Below are 24393 nucleotides of genomic sequence, written 5' to 3'. Positions count from 1 at the left end.
GTCATCCTAATGACATGGCAGGTACTTCACTTACTCCATGTGATTTTTTTTTATCCTGAAATTTTTCAAGCACCATCAATTCTTAAGAATCACAATTTATTCAATCATTTCCCTCTGGTTTTTCATAGATCATCAATTGTTTATAAATTATAATTGTTTCATTACTTTGACCACTGATTTTTCATATATTAATCATAAATTTTTAATTTGCTATCTGATTTTTCATACACGATTATTAATTTATGAATCATAAATTTAAATTAATTTGAGCTCTAATTTTTAATGTGCCATCAACCATTAAGAATCATAATTTTTACTTAATCTTCATCAAATTTTTCAAACAATGAACTTAGTATTCAATAAATATTAGCACATACAAAATCAGCTGAAAATTGGAAACATTTCTTTATCTGTAATTATTTACTAAGTACAACTACAAGTAGCTAATATATACTGTATGAAAAGTTACTGACAATGCTGAATAATATTTCTAATATAGCATTAGTTAAAGGCATTTTGCCATTTATTATTCAATAATAATTATAGGCTTTTATTACTGAAAAATGATTATGGGCATTTATTATTCAATAATGTTTATGGTTATTTATTATTCAAAAATGATTATGGGCATTTATTATTCAAAAATGATTGTTGTAATTTATTATTCAATAATGATTATGGGTATTTATGATTCCATAATAATTACTGGCATTTATTATTTAATAATAATTATGGACATTTATTTTCCAATAATGATTATTTACATTTATTATTCAATAATGATTATGGGCATTTATTATTCAGTAATGATTATGAGTATTATTCAAACATAATTACTGGCATTTATTATTCAATAATGATTATGGGCATTTATTATTCAGTAATGATTATGAGTATTATTCAAACATAATTACTGGCATTTATTATTCAATAATGATTATGGGCATTTATTATTCAGTAATGATTATGGGTATTTATTATTCAATAGTGATTATGGACATTTATTATTCAATAATGATTATGGATATTTATTATTCAATAATGATTATGGGCATTTATTATCCAATAATAATTAAGGGCATTTATTTTTCAATAATGACTATGGGTATCTATTATTCATTAATGATTATGGACATTTATTATTCAATATTGATTATGGGTATTTATTATTCAATAATGATTATGGGTATTTATTATTCAATAATGATTATGGGCATTTATTATCCAATAATAATTATGGACATTTATTATTCAATAATGATTATGGGTATCTATTATTCATTAATGATTATGGACATTTATTATCCAACAATGATTATGGGTATTTATTTATTCAATAATAATTATGGAATCCTGCTCCTTTCCTCCACTTAAGATTGCATTTGAAAGATTTATATTTTACTGCTCATCGGAATGAGATCAGACATGGATGGGCAAGCCATGAGTCCTTATTTATTGGTCATTTTATTACAGAATTTTCCCCATAACCTGACAGCTTTGTATATTTTCAGAAAACTGGAAGGTACGCTTATTATTAGACAAAGCTTTCATGACAGAAATTTGTCAAAATTTAATACAATTTTAAGAGTGAATTATTCCATGCATGGGAGAACAACAAGTTAGACAAGTCAAACAAACCTTTGTACTGGTCAGTCTGTACAACAAGTTATCCTCCAGTTCTTTCATCTTCTTCTTGTTAGATGTTACATCTTCCATCAGTTTCACTCTTTCAGACTCCAATTCCTACAAAAATACCAGGAAAAAAGGATAAAAGTGAATGCGGGTAAGAGATATAGATGAAAAAATACATATATAATCAAAATATTTATTATTAAATTTAAAAAAAGCCCTGTGAGGCCATTATCATATAATACAGGATAAAGCAGTACACAGAGAGACAAAATCATTGGATTAAATAATAAAGAAAATTTATGGAGACAGGTACTTATAAAAAGTATCCATGAATGTAAATACAGAACATTAAAAATTGTATATTCTTATCACTGGGAAACTTTTTATAAATACAGAAACAACTGGCTTGGAATTCACCAACAGAAGTTAAGTTTGGGCTTGCACATAAATCTGGAATCTAGTGATCAGATTGTTTGAAATTTAAGTGTAACTTAAAATATGACCAATCAAAATTCCCAAAACATTACAACTTATATTGGGGAAATTGGGGCCAAATATTATTTTATTAAAAGCACAACAATAACAAATTTAAATGTCCACAAGCTAAATAGTTTTACAAAATCTTATATCATTTATCAGAACAATAAACATAAGTAAACACCCAGAATTCATAGCACATGGATGAAAGAATATATGAATATACTTACAGCCTTCTCTGTGAGAATCACACGACCCAGTAACTGGTCCTCTAAACCTTTCATCGTCACAGTGAAATCAATGATTGATGTTCTTGCAGATATCTCAGGAGTGTATACAGGATTGCCCAGTTTAGTTGTAACATAAAGGGTGAAACCTTTCATAATGTCACATTCCTTGTCTCCGACCTTGACCTTGAAAGTGGAGCCAACCTTGATGAAGTTCTTCTCTAGGACATTGTCAAGGGCAGGATCCAGCTCCTCCCCAACATCTTCAATAAGGAGAGGTCGTCCAAGGGACATTGCATCCTCCAGATGTGTACGGAAATATTTATGATTCAGTGATGTGATCTGGTAATATGAAAAAACGCACATTTTTGTTTTGTAATTAATGAAGCAGAATTATTAAAATGATATAAACAGAAAGTCATTTTCCTGTTTCTGAATCTGATACAATAATTATAACTTTCATACCAATAAATATAAGCATTTAAAGGAAACATAAATATACAAATTTTATTTAAAGAAACAGATATCAATAAAATTAAAGCATTCATGGTACAAACATTGGTAAGCCCTAAAAGATAATGTGCATATTGTCTTATGTTCCCTACCTGCAATTCACTATGTGCCTCCCTGTTCTTGATCCAAATCTTGCCTTGACCCTGGGGGTCAATCAGCAGTGGGTAGCGTGAGGCCTTGGTAACAATAATACCATTTTGTGTGGATAGTTCATCATTAGGCAATCCCTGGAGATTCCATTCACCAATCTGGAAACAAAAATCATGGAATTAGTAAGAAGATATTACTCAGAAATGCCATATTTATCTGAATTTAAGCCCAACAACATTACAAAATTTGTTGACAAAAATTTATTGGGCTCCCCATTCCCCTCCACAAGATATTATCAACGGAGAAATACTGTAGATGACTTGTGACTTTAATCCACCATTGGGTAATACACCCTGCCAAGAAACTCAGACAAGTATAGTTTCATAACACAGTTAGAACCTGAAACTTTATGAGTGTAACTATATATACTCACATATACGACCGCTCTGGCGGCCTAGTGGTTAGGGCATCCACCTCGGATGCGGGAGGTCATGGGTTCGATCCCCAGCCAAGTCATACCAAAGACTTATAAAAATTGTACTAACAGTTGCCTTGCTTGGTGCTCAGCATTGAGAGGTTAGTGTTAGGACTGGTCGGCCTGGTGTCAGGATAATGTGACTGGATGGGACATCAAGCTATATGTCTGTGGCATGATCCCCCAGTGCTAGACATAACTATAAACTGTCATACTGCATACATAGTAGTGATATGACTGAAATTGTTTTAAAGCTACTGCATACAACATAAGCCCTCATCTGCTGTCGAGCAGATCAGGTTCTATACTGTTTGTTTTACTGATTACTCCTAACAAACTTTATAGTCACAGAAACTGCCCATTGCATTATGCATTAGCAGATCTGGGTCTGTGCAGGTTGCAGTTGGACTCAAGTTAAAAGCAAGTATCCATGGTAGCTTCTTGATAATTATATGCTAAAAGTATTTTTATAATTTCAAGTGAATTGTTTTAATATATTAACCTGATTTAATTTCATGGAGCTTATATTTGTTATCCACACAAATATCAAGACAAAGATATGTGGCTATGCATGATATAATGATTAACTCCGCCATTGCCAGTCCCAAGCCTGGGTGAAAAAGGAGGAGGGTTTGGCATGGGGCAAGCAACCTGACCCTGTAAAACCCAACTTGCTACAAAAACACCAACAGAAGAAAAACCAGAAAATGAAAGCTTGAGGGAGGAAGGGTCTTCTTCTGGAAGACTTATGATGCTATGTGGTGAAAGCCGCGAGCCTGCCGCATCCATAAAGCAGACCACCCTTCTATCAAACAGGAGAATTAACACTGAAACATGGAATGTGAGGACAATGTATGAGGCAGGAAAAACAGCACACGTAGCAGCAGAGATGAGGAACTACAACCTATCCCTACTGGGCATTAGTGAGACAAGATGGACTCAATCTGGACAAAGAAGACTGATAATAGGAGAGATGCTACTGTATACAGAACATGAGGAAGATAACGTGCCTCATACACAGGGGGTGGGGCTCTTGCTGTCAAAGCAAGCATATAATGCACTGATAGGATGGGAACCACATGGGCCCAGAATCCTCACGGCAAGGTTTAGGACCAAGAAGGAGAAAATAAAGATGAACATCATACAGTGCTACGCTCCAACAAATGATGGTGAAGAAAAAGATAAGGACCAATTTTCCAACAGACTACAGAATATAGTAGAGAACTTCCCAGACAAAGACATCAACATCCTCATGGGTGACTTTTATGCCAAAGTTGGGTCAGACAACACAGGGTATGAACAAGCCATGGGGATCTACAGCCTGGGCATGATGAACGAAAATGAAGAGAGATTTGCAGACCTTTGTGCACTGAACAACCTGGTCATTGGGGGTACAAATCTTTCCCCACAAGAGAATCCATAAGAACACATAGATATCACCAGACCATGTGACAGAAAATCAGATTGACCACATCTGCATAGCCAAGAAGTTCAGAAGATCCCTGCAAGATGTGAGAGTGAAGAGGGGAGCAGATGTTGCATCTGACCACCACTCAATGGTCGCAAGGCTGAAACTTAAGCTAAAGAAGAACTGGACGGGCAGAAAAGAGAAGAAAACAAAGTATAACATCAGCCTGTTGAAAGATGCAAAAACTAAAGAAGAATACAGACTGATGCTTAACAAGTACCAAGTGCTACAAGAGCTTCTTGAAGATAAGGAAGCCAAAGCAAACAACAGATGGCAGAAAGTTAAAGAGGCAATAAAATCAACATGCCAAGAAGGACTAGGCCCCATGAAGCACCAGCAGAAAGAATGGATTTCAGCCGAAACATTGCACAAAATCCAGGAGTGCAAACAGAAAAAAGCAGCAGTAAACAGCAGTAGGACAAGAACTAAAAAAGTAAAGGTACAAAAAGAGTACACTGATGCCCATGGAGAAATGAAAAGAAGCATCAAGATAGACAAGAGAAACTATGTTGAAGGAATGGCAGCAGAGGCAGAAGAAGCGACCAGAAGTGGAAACATGAAGAAGCTGTATGACATCACCAAGAAGCTGTCTGGCAAGTACAGCAAAGCAGAGAGACCCATGAAGGACAAGCAGGGAAAGACCATAGCAAGTACAGAACACCAAATGGATAGATAGGCAGAACATTTTGAAGAACTGTTGAACAGGCCAGCCCCACTAAATCCCCCAGAAATCCACCCAGCCAATGCAGATCTCCCCATAAGCTATGACAATCCCATCAGAGAGGAGATCAGGAAAGCCATCATCCAGCTGAAGAACAGCAAGGCAGCTGGACCTGATGGCATCCCAGCAGAAGCCCTCAGAGCAGACACAGATGCTTCAATCAAAATGCTATACCACTTCTTTGAGAAGATCTGGGAGGAAGAAGAAATACTGACTGACTGGCAGGAGGGACACCTCATCAAGATCCCAAAGAAAGGCGACCTCAGCAACTGCTCCAACTACAGAGGAATCACACTCTTATCAGCACCAGGGAAAGTCTTCAACCCGGGTCCTCTTGCAGAGGATGAAGGAGGCCATTGACCCACAGTTATGAGATCAGCAAACGGACTTCCGGCAGAACAGATCATGTACGTACCAAATAGGTACTGTTCACATCATAGTCGAGCAATTGTTGAAGTGGAATTCTTCACTCTACATCAACTTTGTCGATTATGAGAAGGCATTCGACAGCATGGACCGAGAACACTCTGGAAACTTCTTCGCCACTACGGCATCCCAAGCAAGCTTGTGAACCTGATCAAGAACACTTACAATGGAATGTTGTGCAGAGTCATTCATGCAGGACAGCACACAGACAGCTTCCTAGTGCGGACTGGTGTGAGGCAAGGCTGCTTGCTGTTGCCTTTTCTCTTCCTTCTCTCCATCAACTTGATTATGAAGACGTCCACTAATGGGCGGAGAAATGGGATCCAGTGGACATTGTGGAGTCAACTTGAGGACCTGGACTTTGTCGATGACCTAGCACTCTTGTCCCATAGTCAGCAGCAAATGCAGGACAAGACCGATGTACTGGCAGCCACATCAGCACAGGTTGGTCTCAACATCCACAAAGACAAGACCAAGATCATCAAGATAAATTATGCCAGTAACAACCCAGTGACACTGCAGGGAAGTCTCCTGGAAGAGATGGAGTCCATCACATACCTGGGCAGCATTATCAACCAGCAGGGTGGCACAGATGCAGATGTCAAGGCAAGGATCGGAAAGCAAGAGCAGCTTTCATACAGCTCAAGAACATCTGCAGCCCCAAAGAAATGTGAAGTCAGTCCTACTGCAAGGAGCAGAGACCTGGAGAATCACCAAGTCGACCATAAAGAGAGTTCAGACCTTCATCAACAGCTGCCTAAGAAGAATTCTCCAGATCTGCTGGCCAGACACCATCAGCAACACCAACCTGTGGCAGAGAACCTCCCAGCTTCCAGTAGAGGACGAGATCAAGAAGAGAAGGTGGGGTTTGATAGGACACACCCTACGTAAGCCGCCAACCAACATTACCAGACAGGCATTGAAATGAAACCCTCAAGACAAGCGGAGAAGGGGATGACCAAGAAACACCTGAGACAGACCTTGAGGCGGACATCACTATGATGGGTCACACCTAGAGTCACCTTGAGGGGATGGCACAGGACAGAAGCCTCTGGTGATCTTTTGTGGGTGGCCTATACCCCAGCAGGGGTGATGGGCAAAACTGATGATATATTGATTGGGGTAGGGAGAAGAGGAGAGAAACACAAGTATTTTGAGTAATACTAGTAGACAGGAGAGAACCAGGAGTATTTTGAGTATTACTAGTAGACAGGAGAGAAACATGAGTATTCTGAGTATTACTAGTAGACAGGAGACTGATTAATGGAAGCACAGGAAAGAGAAAAATAAAAATACAATGAGAAAGAAAGAAAGAAAGAAAGAAAGAAAGAAAGAAAGAAAGAAAGAATGAAAGAAAGAAAGAAAGAAAGAAAGAAAGAAAGGAAGAAAGAAAGAAAGAAACAAAGAAAGAAAAAAAGAAAGAAAGAAAGAAAGAAAGAAAGAAAGAAAGAAAGACAAAAAGAATGATTGTCAGTACAGCATGCCATGGCTGGGATTGTGAACAGAGAGGGGACATACAAATGGATGGACAGACTGTAGTTATACTTACAACAGTTGGATGGACCAGCATACTGATGACAGAAGGGACAGACAGATGGATGGACAGGCTGTAGTTATACTTACAACAGTTGGATGGACCAGCATACTGATGACAGAAGGGACAGACATATGGATGGACAGGCTGTAGTTATACTTACAACAGTTGGATGGACCAGCATACTGATGACAGAAGGGATAGACAGATGGATGGACAGACTGTAGTTATACTTACAACAGTTGGATGGACCAGCATACTAATGACAGAAGGGACAGACAGAAGGATGGACAGACTGTAGTTATACTTACAACAGTTGGATGGACCAGCATACTGATCACATCCAGATTGAGGGTGTGTGGAATCTTCCTGGTTTTGAGCTCCTTGGACCAGTTCTTGAATAAAAGCGCTCGGAAGTCCTGGTTGAATGGTCCCGAGTAAGACAAGAAGGCTGTACATATCAGTATGTCACCAACAAGCCTGACAGAAAGGAAAGCAGATGTTGAAGTATGGCAAGATAAAATCAAATTCAAGTTTCATGTATTTGAATTCTGTTGATCTGAAAATTGTCTAAATATGCCTTAAATCGAAATGATTTTACTGAAAGTTGCTAATTGAAAATGAAAGACCTCTCCTCTGATAACTAAATTATAATTATAAGTCTTGTGAGATTTCATGGACACCCACATACAGACACATACACACATACATACACACAAGCAATTATGATTCCCTGTCTTTTCTATGTTAAAGGAGTAATTATAAAAGAGATAAAAATTGTTGACCAGTCTATCACATTCATATATAGACTATTATTGCTTAACCTTAATTGAACCTTTTGTATTTAGGACAAGCTGACAAGCTTAGAACAATGATAGTGAAAAATATGGGCCACATAACCTTTTACTTTCAAATATTACTAGCATAAACAGATATTTGAATGAGATACAGTCCCCAGAAAAACAATGTATTTAGTAACAATAATCTGACTTCATAAAAAAAAAGAACAGATACAGATTGAAACTATAGTAACACTTTTAAAACATTTTCTGATATAAATAAAAAGTGTACTTGACTATCTGCTTAGTAACTTAAGTGATTTCTATGGATAAAATAAATATCTACATGTCTGCATAAAGTGTACATGAACAAAAGCAAATTATTAAAGAATTCTGATTGGTTGAACAGGTCTTACATGCTCAACAGTAATAAAACATATTGGTTTCCTCAGTGTGATTTGAACTCCACAAAAGAATTTATTGAGCATGCACTGAGAAATATTTGGATCACAATAAGAAAGCAACAAAACAATAGGGTCTTTTTCATTTTGATCTGTGCAGTCTTTTAGTGAATGACCAAAGTATGTAGCTATTTCCAATACTCTGTGAAAATCATTAAGCAAATAAACTTGCATAAATATCAGCCTAGTATTCCCTCATTATAATGTTGTCCATGGGATTATATTCCCTCATTATAATTCTACCCATGGGCTTGTATTCCCTCCTTATAACACTGTCCATGAAAGTCACAGAGGATAGTGCAATTTAGTGAGACCACCTTATACTGAAGTACATGATACATATAATTTTTCTACCACTTGATGTAATTGGGTCCTTTGCATCATAACAAGAACTGTGTTATAATGAAGGGCTTTACTGTGAGGGGGGATTATATCTCTATATTGAAATGTAATGTATCATGTTGTTACATCAGTAGTTATGTTTTTTCTATAACCCTCTTTGAATAAATAAAAACATTTGTGCAACACAAATTTGTAAGTATTTGTGATGACGTATGAACTGTACACATTGATTTGTGATATGTGAACTGTACACAATGACCTGTTATAACATTGGAACTAATGTACACAATAATCTGTGATGATATGTGAAATATACACAATGACCTGTGATGATATATGAACTGGACAAAATGATCTGTGATATGTGAACTGTACACAATGACCAGTTATAACAATGGAATCTGTGATGATGTAAACTGTACACAATGACCTGTGATGACGTGAACTGGAGACAATGATCTGTGATGACATGAAATGTACACAATAATCTGTGATGACATGAATAGTTCTACATTCACTCATATGACTGATTGGATTTAGTGTAGATGTTAAAAAAGACATTTTTAAGACTTGAAACCCTGGCATAAAAATTAAAATCTAACTGCTCCTTAGGTTAATAATTCTGATGTTCAATAAAATGTATCCTTTATACCATATAATTAAAGCCCACTAAAACATGCCTTGTTTTGAATATAACATGATAGCGAACATGTATATGTACATGACATGCATCTAACAACCTAACAGCATAGACCAACCATATTGCATTCTTAAAAGTAAATGTGTTACCCTCTGAATATAAAGATATTATTATTATTATTATTATTATTATTATTATTATTATTATTATTATTATATGCTGGCAGATCAAGGTCTATACTGTTTATAATGATATACCCTCAATTTCCAATGTATTAAACAACATTATGCCTTGCAGTCATGAAACTTAGCACAAAAACTTAACTCAAATTTGAAACTACTAAATTAGAAACCATATTGCTGTTATGAAAGTAAATAATGTTAAGCTAATTCTGAAATTTTTTAAATTCTACGTTTCGTCACATTATAATTATTTGCAATCAAAATTCCAGAATGTTGAGCCCTAATTTGAAATTTTGTGTTCATGATGTTACATGATTATAGGGCCAGCATGGGTCTACAATGCTTATAAGTCAAGTCCAGCTATAAAGAACATAAACCATGATCTGCTATCACAGAGTGTGCTGGCAGATCAGAGTTTGCTGTTTGTTCTATTGATTACTCCTAACAAACTGCATAGACCCAGATCTGCTAGAACATTATGTTATGGCCAATCTGGTCTATGCAGTTGGACTCGTGTAAATATGTTGTTTATCGAAAGGATCCTATGTCATATGAGTGACCATATGTGATAAAGATTTTCACCTTCCTTCCAAGATTACACTATAATTAAATTTGAAACAAAATTATGATGTTGTAAGAATGTTTGTTCCATTAGCAGAAATATATAAAATGAAAAATCTAAAACAAAATTCTGAAAAAATGAGTGACAGGAAATTCTGATAAATTAAATGTATTTGGATTGGTTAATAATTTTCAATTGAAATTTCATAGAAAAACTAGATCTGTCTTTGGAAAACACATATGCCCAAACCCATTAAAAAAGTCCAAGTGCAACAACTTCACAAATGGATATTTGAATTTTTTGGTATAATGGCATGAGAATATTTTAGGGACATCTTTGTATGTATATGAACATGTCTACCAAATTTAATTTATGTCTTAAGTGTGTTTTGATAAATAATAAAAGGTCAAACATGAAATAAAAAACTGGAACATTGCTGTGACAGCCTGAAAATCTAATTTGGTCAGAATAATAAACACAAATAGTCTTACCAATTCATTGGTATCCCCAATTTGGTCATCTCCAAAATAAACACAAATAAGCATACCAGTTTATTTGTCTACCCCAAGGAGTTTTTATTCACTCACGCTAACAAGGTTTTTGTTTCTTTTTCAATGCTGAAAGTTAACAGAGGTGTAAAAAATGAAGAAAAATGCTGAAAATCTAATCAGGTCATCTACATATGAATGCAAGAGAAAATGAGTTTGCTACATTAGGCTTTTTACCCAATCTTGTTATCAAGACACCCAGGACGGACAGACAACCTAATCAATACATCCCATCTGTAAGCAGTGATATAAATATGTCCCCTGTGCAATCAGTGCTATCACAATCAGAGAGAGAGAGAGAGAGAGAGAGAGATTGTAACTGGGACTTATGGAATCACAACCTTTTTCTACAGCACTGATTTATTCATATGAAAGGTACAGTAGTAATACAGGTATGTTTCTTCCTTAAGTTTTAAGGACAAATTGTACTTGATTTGTGATGGAAATAATGTATGTATGAATACCATATACGCTCACTTATAAGTAAAGTCCAATTCCAACCTGCACAGACCCAGATCTGCCATTCCATAATGTGCAATCAGATTATGGTCTAATTTATTTGTTAGGAGTAACCAGTAGGCAAAAAAAGCATAGACTCTGACCTAGTGGCACGTTATATGATGGCAGTTCAATGTTTATGTTGTTTGCAGTCAGACTCAACTGATAAATGAGTATATATGGTATGATTCCACAAGAATGCAAGCTACTGTTACATCAATAGACAGTCAATAACTGGATACAAATTTCATCCTGACAATATCACTTTTCTTACGAAAGGTTGGCTGTGCACCATTTCACATGTAGATACCATGCCTGCCTATCAGTTCTCTTGCCAATCCAGCTGCACATATTAACTGAATTTAGAAATCAAGTTCTGATACTGAATGGTGACCAAACATGTTCACTAATATAATCACAGAGAAGTTTACCTTCCAATTTGAGCTTTAAATTCTTTGCTTTGCTCTGTCCATCTCTCTCGTTCTCCTCCAAGACCTTCAATCAGAGCTGCCGCAGCACTCATCTTTCTCCTACATGTCTCAGCATCATCCATCAGTGTCTGTTTCTCACGCATTGCTTTGTCGTACAGGGCTTGTACAGCTGCAAGCTCACGTTCCTTCTCATCTAACTGTGCTTGAGCTTTCTGGAGGTCTCCCATGGCTACATCAAGCCTAGCTTGTTGAACAGCCAAGTTAGCCTAAAATAAACATACAAAAACCACCAAATGATGAGTAAATGGATAACTGTATCGATTTGTATAAAAATATCCATTTGTAGTCTAAAAAACACACACATACAAACTATATATTTGGAAGTCAAGTCCATGCATCTTCGCAGTCTGAATGATTTTTGTGTGTGCAAAGAATACCCTTGAATCTTGAAGAATTTATACATACATTTCACGATGCAATTCATCCATTTTTGAATGCACACATTTTTGTTCTATGAAAACAAACTGGTCTCATAGAATGAGATATAGTTATAATAAGATCCTATCATAGCTATGGCCCCTTGTAACACAACAGTGCATGGTTGGCTTACAGTAATTGGCCTACCTGAACGCCGATTGAAAAACTGGATTCTAATACAAATACTGATAGTAATATTATTAACACTACCTTGCTAGAACTACTCTTAATTACTGCACAACCAAATAAACATCATTTACCATTATCATCATCATCGGTTACCATTATCATCATCATCGGTTACCATTATCATCATCATCGGTTACCATTATCATCATCATCATTTACCATTATCATCATCATCGGTTACCATTATCATCCTCATAATGAACATATTAAGATGACAACATACATTTCGAAAAAGGTTTGATAACTTACCTTCAAAGGCAGGACTTCCTTATTGATGTGGAAGAAGGCTGCCATGGCTTTAGTCCAGGAGCACAGGCCAGCAACGTTACCACATACTTTCTTAGCAACGTCCATTGTGTAGTCCTCCATTTGAATGTAGGGATCAAGAAGTTCAACTGTCTCATCATTGATAGTGTCCTTGGGGAAATTCACAAGTGCTTGCAGGAAATTTGTACCTGCCAAAAGCTGGAAAAGAATACAATGATGGTATTTTGCATTACTATTCCAACTCCAACAAAAGGTGTATAATGTATGCCATGTTAAGTTAATTGTGTCAATTCTCCAATATCTGAACTCTGCTACCAAGAATTTTATTGCAAATTGAATTATTCTTTAATGAAGATGGATCTGTGAACCTCATTACATTTACCTCTAAATTATTCTGTATAATGATTTATGCAACTTCTGAAAATTTTGACTTAAAGTGATAAATGGTTAGTGTGATATTGCAGTTTAAATGTACATGTCAAATTATTCTCCATAGGACATGTACAACTTGGCTGTTTCCATGACTTGCGATCATCTGAAATCTCAAGAGAAACTCCACATTGCAAATCACATTGTTCTTCCATTGTCAAGTGTGAAGCTTTTAAAGACTGTTCATAGAATGTGTTATAGGAAGGAGGTACGTCATAGGTGTATGTTTTTGGCATCTTAACCTCATGAAAAGTAGCGTATCATCAACTAGCAATCTCTTTATTGTCCAAACATCAAATGAAAATGTAATTCATCAAATCATTAAATTATTTTGCACACTCAGGAGAGAGATAGAGACGATGTCACAACTGTGCTCACTACTGCAGAAGATAGGTAAATCTGTCCTCATATTTTCACAATAAATGCAAATTTTCCCCCTCAAAACTACATAAACAATATCGTATATTGGATGCGAAAATTTCATATGCAGCCATTATTTTAAAACATCGTGTGGTCACATTCTGTAATATAAGCATGGCCCTCTTCACTAGCATGTCCTTAATTGAAAATTATCCTCGTCACAAACACGTCTGTCTGAAGCAGATTCATTGATGTTAAAGTCCAATTATTGGTTAAGATTTTAAAAAGCTATAATTTAATAATATATTTATATGGATATAAAAAATATTAAAATAAACCATTAAGTTTAAGTAACAATGAGATATCAAAAGCAAGTTGTGAGGGGTCACTGAAAAATGCACTGAAGGATATTGAGTTACATCTATTAGTGAATTTCATTATGTTGAATTATCATGATTGGGTAAATATAGCAAATTAAACTGCAAGAATAACAAAATAACAAAAACAAGGAGGGAATAAATAGCAAAAGAGATGGATTCAAGAAGTCAGATAAATGAGTACATCACATAAACATAATATAAGAACTTACTGATATTATTATTTAGGAAAAATATCAACTCTATATATTTACTAAGTCCTCACATTCCTTGCAAAGACAGAGATGCAGAAGATTTACCAAAGAAAGATGACTACACTGTAATACAAGGCAGTCTCAGACTCATTTTGGTGTGCCACTCCTGAAAATCACTATCTTGCCATGATATTATTCATTGTTACAATAAAACCTCAGTTTTTATAGACAGTTATCAATTAATTATCAACTTTCTGGGGCTGTCAGATATGACACTCCCTGTCAGATGCTTTCAAGTAAGGCCAAAAGAAATATGCTTCCTATTGCAAGTGTTTTTAAATTTTTTAGGTATTTTTTAAAAAGTTTTTATAATGATTAGTACATATAATGTGCTAAGCACTGAAAGTACTGGACTATAACCAGCTAAATTACACAAAAAAATTTACAGTGGGGGAAAAAAGTGCTATGGTCAGCAACAACAACTGGGATGGTTGGCTGACTGGAAACACACATTTTTGTTTTGCCTAATATAAATGATACCTTCCCAAAATGGAATCTGAAATGATCAATTATCAATGGTCCAATCATCAAACTTGTGCTTTTAATTAACTGCTGTCCAGCCATTAAACAGATGGGATTGTGTAATATGAATGACATACACATATTGAACATACAATACTCTTTCAAGTTATTCATTTTCTTGGTTCAAATATATGATGAACAAAATAAACAAATTTTCTTTATTTGGCAGTTTGGTGTCCACCTATTACTCTTGTTCACAAGGTCTCCCCATATCTTTTTGTGAAGAAAATGATTCACAGATAACTACAGTGTTCTTTTTGTTGCAATTCTTACAATATTTTCACCTGCAAGTTATTGCTAAACACAAAATATAAGAAAAAGTTTTTTAAAAAGATGAAAATAGGTGTCAGACGTTGTCGACCATGAAAATATGCACATCATTTAAATAATGTTACAAAACAAATGCATGTTCTACTGGTACTATCACTGACTGTCATACCAACAAGCCATCTTGATAGCCAAATTGGGTTTCTCTTGTGATTTCACAAGCTCATGGATCTGTATTGGGTTCTTTACAAAAAGGTGCACGGATGTTTCCATGGAGATTGTTCTTTGGTATTAATTAAATAGCCGTATCTTCTAATCAGTGACTGAATATGTGCATCAGTTCAACAAGGAGCATATGAAATTTCTAACAAATTAAGATTTCCAATTGTAGAGTATTGCATTCAGGTCTACCTTTAAACTGAATATCCACTGAAAATAGTTAGATTTCCAATTGTAGAGTATTGCATTCAGGTCTACCTTTAAACTGAATATCCACTGAAAATAGTTACACCACAATAAAGAATTTCAATTCAGAAATATATCCATATAAAATTCGGAATACTTCACAAAATTAAAACAACCATAATACTTAAAATTATAAAAAGCTTCAAACACAAAATTGACACAGAAAACTTCACACACTAATCCGGTTTAGAAGCTACAGTGGTATAAAGAAGGTTATGAAACAAAGTTCAATAGTATTATTAATCAAGAACTATTGTGGTATGTGACATAAAGTTTTTTATTCAATGGCTTTAATAAATTTCTATTGAATATCACATTATAAATTGTGCTCATCACATTATTGCATAGAGTTGGCTCACAATTTCTAATTGGTGAAACTGTTGCATTCTATGGCAAATGGTAGCCAAGAATGCTGATAAAATCAGTTTGCAATTACCTTAAGTGACTCTGACCAAGAGGGTTTAACACAGGGCTTTTCTGGATCCAAGGCAACTTGGTCAATATTCCTCTGGAACAGTAATAGTACACAATCCATGATCCTCATGATTAGATGAGGTGGTTTTCCAAGTTTCCTTACAGTGGCAATATCAGCTGGTTTGATAGTATTCAGTGCAGCTTCTGCCTCTTCAAGGGCTGGGCGTGCCTTCTCAAGTTTGTCCTCAGCAATTTTCTTGTCCTTTTCTATGGCATCTACGATTGCCTGAGCTTTGTCTTTGACCTTTTGAACTTGCTCTTTGACCTTTTGTGCTGCTTGAGCTTTGACTGTGACCTCCTTCAACACTTTGTCAGCTTTTTCAGATGCAAGGGCCAATTCTTTCTCTTTAATGGCCAATTCTTTTTTCAGCTCCTCCACAGCTTGTGAAGCTTCAATAAGCTTCTCAAGACCTGAAATCAAACAATCAGGATTGATCTTTCGTAGCACAGCAACACAAGAAAGTTATTTTGTGATGAAGAGTAATGTTCCTTGTCCAAGGACACACAAAAGTAATCAAAACAGGCTGATTTGATGGCAGGATTTGAACTTCAATTATGAGACTGGTACACTAACTATTGAGTCATTCCATTTGCTGCCTCCACAAGTCACCTTTTAGAACATGCACAGGGAAACAATGCAAAACTTCCACACACACACAAGCATGCTGGTGGTGATATTAAATGGAGTCACCACCATACGCTCAAGTTAGATTAATCTTGCATTAACATATCTGACTTACTTCAACACAACAGTGGAGAGGCAATGATTTCTGGATCAGTTCAAATCATATTGATTAATATAATATACCCATTTTATATTACATCTTTACAATGGTTTAAAGCGCAAATGTATTGCATCCTGAAGCTGGTTGATGTGATTTAGCATTTGATGACACAGCAACATAACTAACAGTGGGTTATTTTGCACTGAGGCAACTGGACTAAAGTCCTTGCCCAAGAACACATGTATTGAGGCAACTGGACTAAAGTCCTTGCCCAAGAACACATGTATTGAGGCAACTGGACTAAAGTCCTTGCTCAAGAACACATGCATTGAGGCAACTGGACTAAAGTCCTTGCCCAAGAACACATGTATTGAGGCAACTGGACTAAAGTCCTTGCCCAAGAACACATGTATTGAGGCAACTGGATTAAAGTCCTTGCCCAAGAACACATGTATTGAGGCAACTGGACTAAAATCCTTGCCCAAGAACACATGTATTGAGGCAAATGGACTAAAGTCCTTGCCCAAGAACACACGTACTGAGGCAAATGGACTAAAGTCCTTGCCCAAGAACACATGTAATGAGGCAACTGGACTAAAATCCTTGCCCAAGAACACATGTACTGAGGCAACTGGTCTAAAGTCCTTGCCCAAGAACACGTGTACTGAGGCAACTGGACTAAAGTCCTTGCCCAAGAACACATGTACTGAGGCAACTGGACTAAAGTCCTTGCCCAAGAACACATGTACTGAGGCAACTGGACTAAAATCCTTGCCCAAGAACACATGTATTGAGGCAACTGGACTAAAGTCCTTGCCCAAGAACACATGTACTGAGGCAACTGGACTAAAGTCCTTGCCCAAGAACACATGTACTGAGGCAACTGGACTAAAGTCCTTGCCCAAGAACATATGTACTGAGGCAACTGGACTAAAGTCCATGCCCAAGGACACATAAAGGTAGGCAACCTTGGCTAATCTTACAATAATAATAATAATAATAATAATAATAATATTTTACAGAAAGTGACTCGTTAAGTCAAGAACTGTTCTTCCTTGATGTCCTCTTAAGAAAAGTATAACAATCTGCATCATACAAAGATGACAGTAATTGGTATTTGTTTTAACATGTCTTTAATATTATTTTACTAATTTCTATCACAATTTATTACTAATGCATACATACTCATCATATCTGATCTTAAATACTGTAATATTTTTGGCAGATTTTACATACTGTAGAAACTTAATTCAAAGAGTTGTACCAGAATATTGGAATCTGTTTTTAAACTGCTCTGTTCTTGGTTTTGGAGCTTAACTGGTATTGTGTTGGAAAGGCCTGAATAAGTCCTGAAGAAACTCTGGTGCAGCTTCATGTAAACATTTATATACAAGAACTGATTTGTGAAAATTAAAACCTTTAATATTGTGAATCATTTTAGTTCTGCAAACAATGCTTTTGATAAATAATCAATAGATGCATCTAAAATAATGCAAGCTTCCCTTTTCTGAAGCTTATAAATCTGGTCAAGCTGAGATTTGGCAGCTGAACATTAATCCATTGTTGGAAGAATATATGAGTTGTAGTATATAATGCAAGTTTCTGAAGGTATATATTTGTTTCTGCTGAGTAGGGCAATTTTTGTATGACAGTATTTTTATAAAGCTTATCAATATGGTCATCCCACTGTAAATTATTATTCATAGACACACCTACAAGCTTTTCATGTTTAACATTTTCTAACTGATGACTATTTATTGAATGAGATAATTCTGGTTCACTATCTTTGTGATGTTCGCAAAATTGAACACTTTGTTTTACGTTCATTAATTACCTTATTATTTTGTGCCCAACTTTTAACTCTAAGAAGGTCTGAGTTAACCCAGTTTGGATAACTTCAGTATCAGAACCAGGTGTAAACAAAGCTGCATCATCTGCAACCTAATCTGTATTTGTGGATCCATTATTTAATGGAAGATCATTTGCATAAATATGAAAAAGAAGAAGGCCTCATACAGCACCTTGCAAATATTGCCAATGGTTACTCATTGAAACCTTTGGTTTAGGTATGATCTAAACCAGTTTAAAAGAAGAATTTATCAAACCTGTAACAGTTCAACTTTTGAAACTGAATTTCAACCTGATCAATGGCTTTCTTGAAGTCAACAAAGACCATACCATTCAAAGAACCATTATCCATTCCTTGTAGACAAATACCAGCTAATTTTGTGGGTTCTGTTTGGCATTAGTGATATTTTCTATATCCTGATTGTGCCTTTCTAAATCCTAACTGTGTCTTATGAAATGGAAAGTAAGTTTTAAAAATATCATAAACCTGCATAGCTACTTGTTTTTCAAATAACTATGATACTATAGTTCGAATGGATATAGGTCTATAGTTTTCTGGATCCTTCTTTTCTCTTTTCTTAAAGATAGGTGTAACCACTGCATTACAGGCTTCAAACTCACACCCTTTTTGTCACAAGTCCAGCACAATGACCACTGAGCCAACATGGCTCTTTGCAAGGCTGGAACATTTTTAGTTGTTTTTAATATTGTCTAAGATTGCAGAAGTTTTATGAATCCAAATTGGTTTTGAATTTGAAATTGAAATAAATTGTAAAAATCTAATAATATTAACATTTCTATTTTGAAGCAAGATGTCTGACACTACATTTATGTTCTTCTCATTTTTAAGATGTATTTTAATTCTACATTCTTTATCCCAAAGTTACTCCATCCATACTGTTTTTATAAAACTACTTGTGACCAATTTTAATTACAGAAAAAGGTTTGTGTGTATGTGTGTGTGCATGTGTGAGATTTGGATTTTTAACATAGCTTTTTTAAAAATTCAGTCATATCGCTATAATGTCTACAGTGTGGCAGATTATAGTGATGTCTAGCACTGGAGCATCATGCCACAGACATGTAACATGATGTCCCACCCAGTCACATTATCCTGACATCAGTCCAACCAGTCCTAACACTAACCTCTTAATGCTAAGCGCCAAGCGAGGCAGTTGTTCGTACCATTCTTATAAGTCTTTGGTATGACTCGGCTGGTGATTGAACATGCAAACTCCTGCATCTGTGATGGATGCTCAACGACTAGGCCACCGGAGCAGAGGCTCATCTAAGTGAAAATAGTGTACAATTTCTTCTCTTTTTTTAAAAAACCTTTTCATTCATAGTGGCATGTAATGACTGTGAAGAAAGTTTCTAAGGTTTATTACCTATGACTTGTGAGAATTTCAATTGAAGAAACCTTTGTATATTCATGTCAATAAAAGAAATTGTCTTTCAGCAGATACAAAGAAAGTAAGAAACTCACAGATAGATATACACAGAGAAAGATAAAGGAATAAGTACCTGTGTTCATTCTCTGAGCCAGTTCTCCAATTTCATTTCTTTTGTCATTGTAGACTGTTTTGTAGCCATTTATGAAAGACAGGTAGGACTTTGGTGTCACATGGGTGGATCGACGATATCTGAAAATTTTCAAAAATTATCATTTTTGTACTGTGTTTGATTTGTGTTCATGCTAATGGCTAGCATGATCTTTTAGGACATGTTGGTGTGCATATATATATATATATCTCTGCTACACATAAGTGCATATAACACCGACTGAGTAACATCATTTTTTGGTGATGTGTGCTTAGTCATGAGAGAATATGGGCTTGTGTGTGCAGGCAAGGCAATGGGTGCTGTTTACGAACTGACCTGGGTTCGAATCTCTGTAGAGTTTGAATTAAAAAATTATCTAACCTGTATGATAGTATTATTTGCATTAAAATATTAATTTGATAGTATTATTTGTATTAAAATATTAACTCTGCCTACTATTAAGCATTCTTCTATAGGAATCCAGGGATAGCACTTTCCATTCTGTCTAGTGTATATCTATAATTCTCTATAATTCATTCTATATACCTTGAATTCTTTCATACGAATCTGGAATGACTGCGTAGATACACGAGAATTAATTACCAGGTCGTCATGCGAGTGTGTCTGCTACACATGAATACACATAAAACCAATTGAGTAAGATCATTTTTTGGTGATTTGTGTTTACTTGTGAGGGAATATGGGCTCGTGTGTGCAGGGAAGGTGATGGGTGCCATTTACCATATATATATATGACACATTTGCTAAGCCCCCATTATAGAGTCATTTATAAGCCATAATCCATCTGTCTTGGGAATATTACTGCGGTGTTGTGTTTGATCTCTTAACATTGCCGCTGGGTTAGTGTTGAACTCTTATACAAAGTTACCATGACCAGCCAGAGACCAGAAACTTGAGTTGGCAAAGGTGATGGTGGCATCACTTAACAAAGCCTCACTGTTGTCAAAACTATATGTTAAAAGTTTGTTTAAAGATCAAGAGGAAGTCTGTGGGTGAATGAGGTATGTTATCCATCTCCAAATTGATAGACAGCAAGAGGGACATTGTCCGCTAAGTTTGATTGGACTGGTCCAGAGCAATATCCAATAAAAACTGAGATAGATGGCATGATAACAATTCATATCTGAATGATACCTTCAGAACTCATAAGAGAAAATTTTGTATTCACCTAGATGGATTGCTGATCAATAGGGTTTACTTCGAGAAGAAGCCACTCGTAATTTGGCAGTTGAGCTTAGAGGTAGATTCTAAGGAAATACAAAGCTTTGAAAAGGTTAGTGAGTTATTTGCTCAATTTCTGCAGAATATCATGGCATCATAATTGTAATTATTCATAATATGTACACTTAACTGCTAGGATTATATAGTATGCAGAATTACCTTTGTAGTGTTTCATTTACATGCATATTTGAGAAATGGGCTTGAACCTTACATAGAGAATTATGCAGATTGTTAGCTTGTGGTCAGAATTAATTTTGTAATTCACTATTAGGTTACTTCACAGTAAACCAGTGCATTTATTAATGTGTTATGTTAGAATTTACACATGCTTGAATTGTGAATTTGGAAAATGGTTGAAGTATGTAAGATTAGTTACTCTGAATGTATGCATATATTAGAGCATGGCTATTTGAATATATGTGTACTTTGTATGAGTTGTAATGTAAAGAAATGTGTCTGATTACTGTGATATTATTTATTATAATGGGATTAGGAATATGTACTGAAGTGATGCAATTTATAGACGTATGTATCAGAAGTAATTGATACCGTGCTGTATTATGATGTTTGTTTTACTATACAAGAAAATATGGGTATCTCGATGTGAATGAATGTATGACTGAAGAACTTTAATAGCCATTATCTGATGATAGGCTGTGTGTAGTGTGAGATGAGAGGGCTAAGGAAAAAAGCTACTGTCCTTATGTTTTTACAGGAAGCTTTTTAGGGGAGAGAGAACTTCTGGTTCCATTGAGTCCAGAGTCTTCAAGAGGTGGAGGTGGAATTGAGACTAGCCGAAACAGTCGAAGTCGACAGAAGTGCAGTCATGGAGAAGGAAGTGGAGGAGGAGAAGGAGTCTAGAGAAAGTTGAGGTGGAGGATGAGGAGGAATTTGGTGAAAGTCAGGGAGGAAGAGGAGAAGGAACTGGGAGAAATAGGAGAGAGAAAAGATACAAAAGATGATTAGAAATACAATGACAGGTGGAAATCAATCTCACACTGCTAATCAAGTGATGCAATAGGCTTATTAAAGGGTCGAGCGGAAGGAGTGTAATTGGAAATTTTAGTCATTTGATTACTGAATTGTTATTAAATTGATATCCTTTAAATTTCAACCTTTTTGTATCTTTAACCATCTAACTGTTGGCATTGCTGACTGGTGTCTTGGAGCTTTACATCTATCTTTCACTAAATTTAACTTCCAAACAAAATAAAGCCTGGGTGGGATTTCTATAATAATTTAAATAAAGTATTGGGGGCACCCCACACCAACATATACGTTGTCAGTGTGTGTGTGTGTGTGTGTGTGTGTGTGTGTGTGTCTTCATTCAAATTTATTTGTACAACATATCTTAAAATCTCCCAGTGACTCAGGAGGTGGTGCTGGGTTGCAAGTTGATGTTGATGAAATGAAAGAACTTGAAGACAACCACCAACCTAGGACTGGCTACCAAATGACCTTGCATGCAATCAGATCAGGCATCACATGGGTTAGAAGATACAGGCCTAACCATAGCACACTTTTTGAGGGCAGGGGGAATGGGAAGAAAAAAGTTTTGTAAGAATGTGATCAGAATATCTATTTAATTCTTTTACCTCTGGAAATATTCAATGCAGCTTTCTGCAACACCATCATGAACCAAGCCCATAGTCTGAATCACTTGTTTTTTGACTTCTAGTGTGCATTCAATATTGAACTCGGCCAAGAAATGATCTGCCACAGCAATCAAAGCATCTCTTGGCCAACGCTGGAACCAGTCCATTGTGCAGCCTGAGATAAGCCCTGGAAACTTTAGGGAACGGGCTCGGAACTTTTCTCCAACCTGAAAATAAAGAAGTCATTTTTTATCATAATCATACCTGCTATATCTAATTAGCTGGTTTGTGCAGAAAACTCAAACACTTTCTCTCTCAATCACTAACTCATGGAGTTAAAACTCAAGCTACTCAAGTTACTCAAACTCAAGAGCCACCAAGAGGGATGGCAGCCTAATGGAAGAACCTAATGATATTCACTAATGATGTCACACCTTGTTTCGGCTCTTTGTAGACTCCTAAGAGATGTACACTCTTATTTGTATATTAATTGTTGCACAATATTTCTGTGCCATGGTGAATATCTGAAATAGAAAATAAACTGCAATACATACTGGAGAGAAGCAGAGTACAACGTGAAGATTGTTCCGAACTCGGGTCATGTAGTACTCATACAAGTTCTCATTGCTTGGTGGTTTCCTTGGAAACTCCTTCTTCATGATAGGTATCAAATCACCAAAAATCTCATCCATTTCATCCCTAGCAAACAGGTTTGCCACCTGTAAAGAGAGGTGTAAAAGTGAAATCAGTTCAAATTAAATTTTGTAAGATTATGGTAAAGAGATTAAGTTTTACATGCTTCAAATCTGTTCGGTGATTTTGGAAACCACTTACAAGTAAATATTTACAGATTTATTACTAGATGTGTAAAATATATTCAACCAGAAAGTAACAGAACATGTACAAATTTTTAAAATACAGATTTATTATCTACAACAGCAATAATATGTTGACATAATACAATTCATAAAAAAGACACATAAAACAGTATTAATGACAATTTGAAAACATTCTTATTTAAGATTAAAGGATTATCCAACCTGAATGTATAAGATTAAAGGATTATCCAACCTGAATGTATCAAACAAAACAAAATGATACACCACTGAAATGTATCAAACAAAACAAAATGATACACCACTGAAATAGTTTTCTGCAAGGTGATGCAACTATCCACCAACTTTAACTAATTAGTTGAGGTGAACATAAAATAAAAAGTTGTGGCTCTGAATCATGTATTCAAAAGTAATAGATATAAATCCATTATAAGCCTATCTCTAAAATCAGTTAAATTATTGAAGGTAATTAAAATATACAGAGATCATATAATCAAGCATCACAATTATCAGGAAAT

General features: G+C 35.5%; 1 protein-coding gene across 4 annotated transcripts in view; it reads right to left on the bottom strand.

Annotated features, from left to right (window-relative positions):
- Positions 1-24393, bottom strand: part of LOC149780919 (dynein axonemal heavy chain 5-like) — a 199854-nt gene that overhangs the window by 21740 nt on the left and 153721 nt on the right. For all 4 annotated transcript variants that reach the window (XM_089938013.1, XM_089938014.1, XM_089938017.1 and 1 more), the window contains 10 exons: positions 23594-23758; positions 23040-23266; positions 20185-20303; positions 16050-16498; positions 12922-13137; positions 12007-12272; positions 7875-8043; positions 2942-3097; positions 2340-2678; positions 1639-1743 (listed from right to left, as the gene is read on the bottom strand). In XM_089938013.1, the coding sequence (XP_089794139.1) occupies positions 1639-1743; positions 2340-2678; positions 2942-3097; positions 7875-8043; positions 12007-12272; positions 12922-13137; positions 16050-16498; positions 20185-20303; positions 23040-23266; positions 23594-23758 (2211 nt within the window). The remainder of the gene's footprint in view (positions 1-1638; positions 1744-2339; positions 2679-2941; positions 3098-7874; positions 8044-12006; positions 12273-12921; positions 13138-16049; positions 16499-20184; positions 20304-23039; positions 23267-23593; positions 23759-24393) is intronic.

Source organism: Sinohyriopsis cumingii, chromosome 16 (genome assembly GCF_028554795.1).
Source record: "Sinohyriopsis cumingii isolate HCF-2022 chromosome 16, ASM2855479v2, whole genome shotgun sequence".
Classification (NCBI taxonomy): Eukaryota; Metazoa; Mollusca; class Bivalvia; order Unionida; family Unionidae; genus Sinohyriopsis; species Sinohyriopsis cumingii.
The sequence above is the reverse complement of the archived record's forward strand: the minus strand, read 5'-3'. Positions and strand labels throughout refer to the sequence as shown.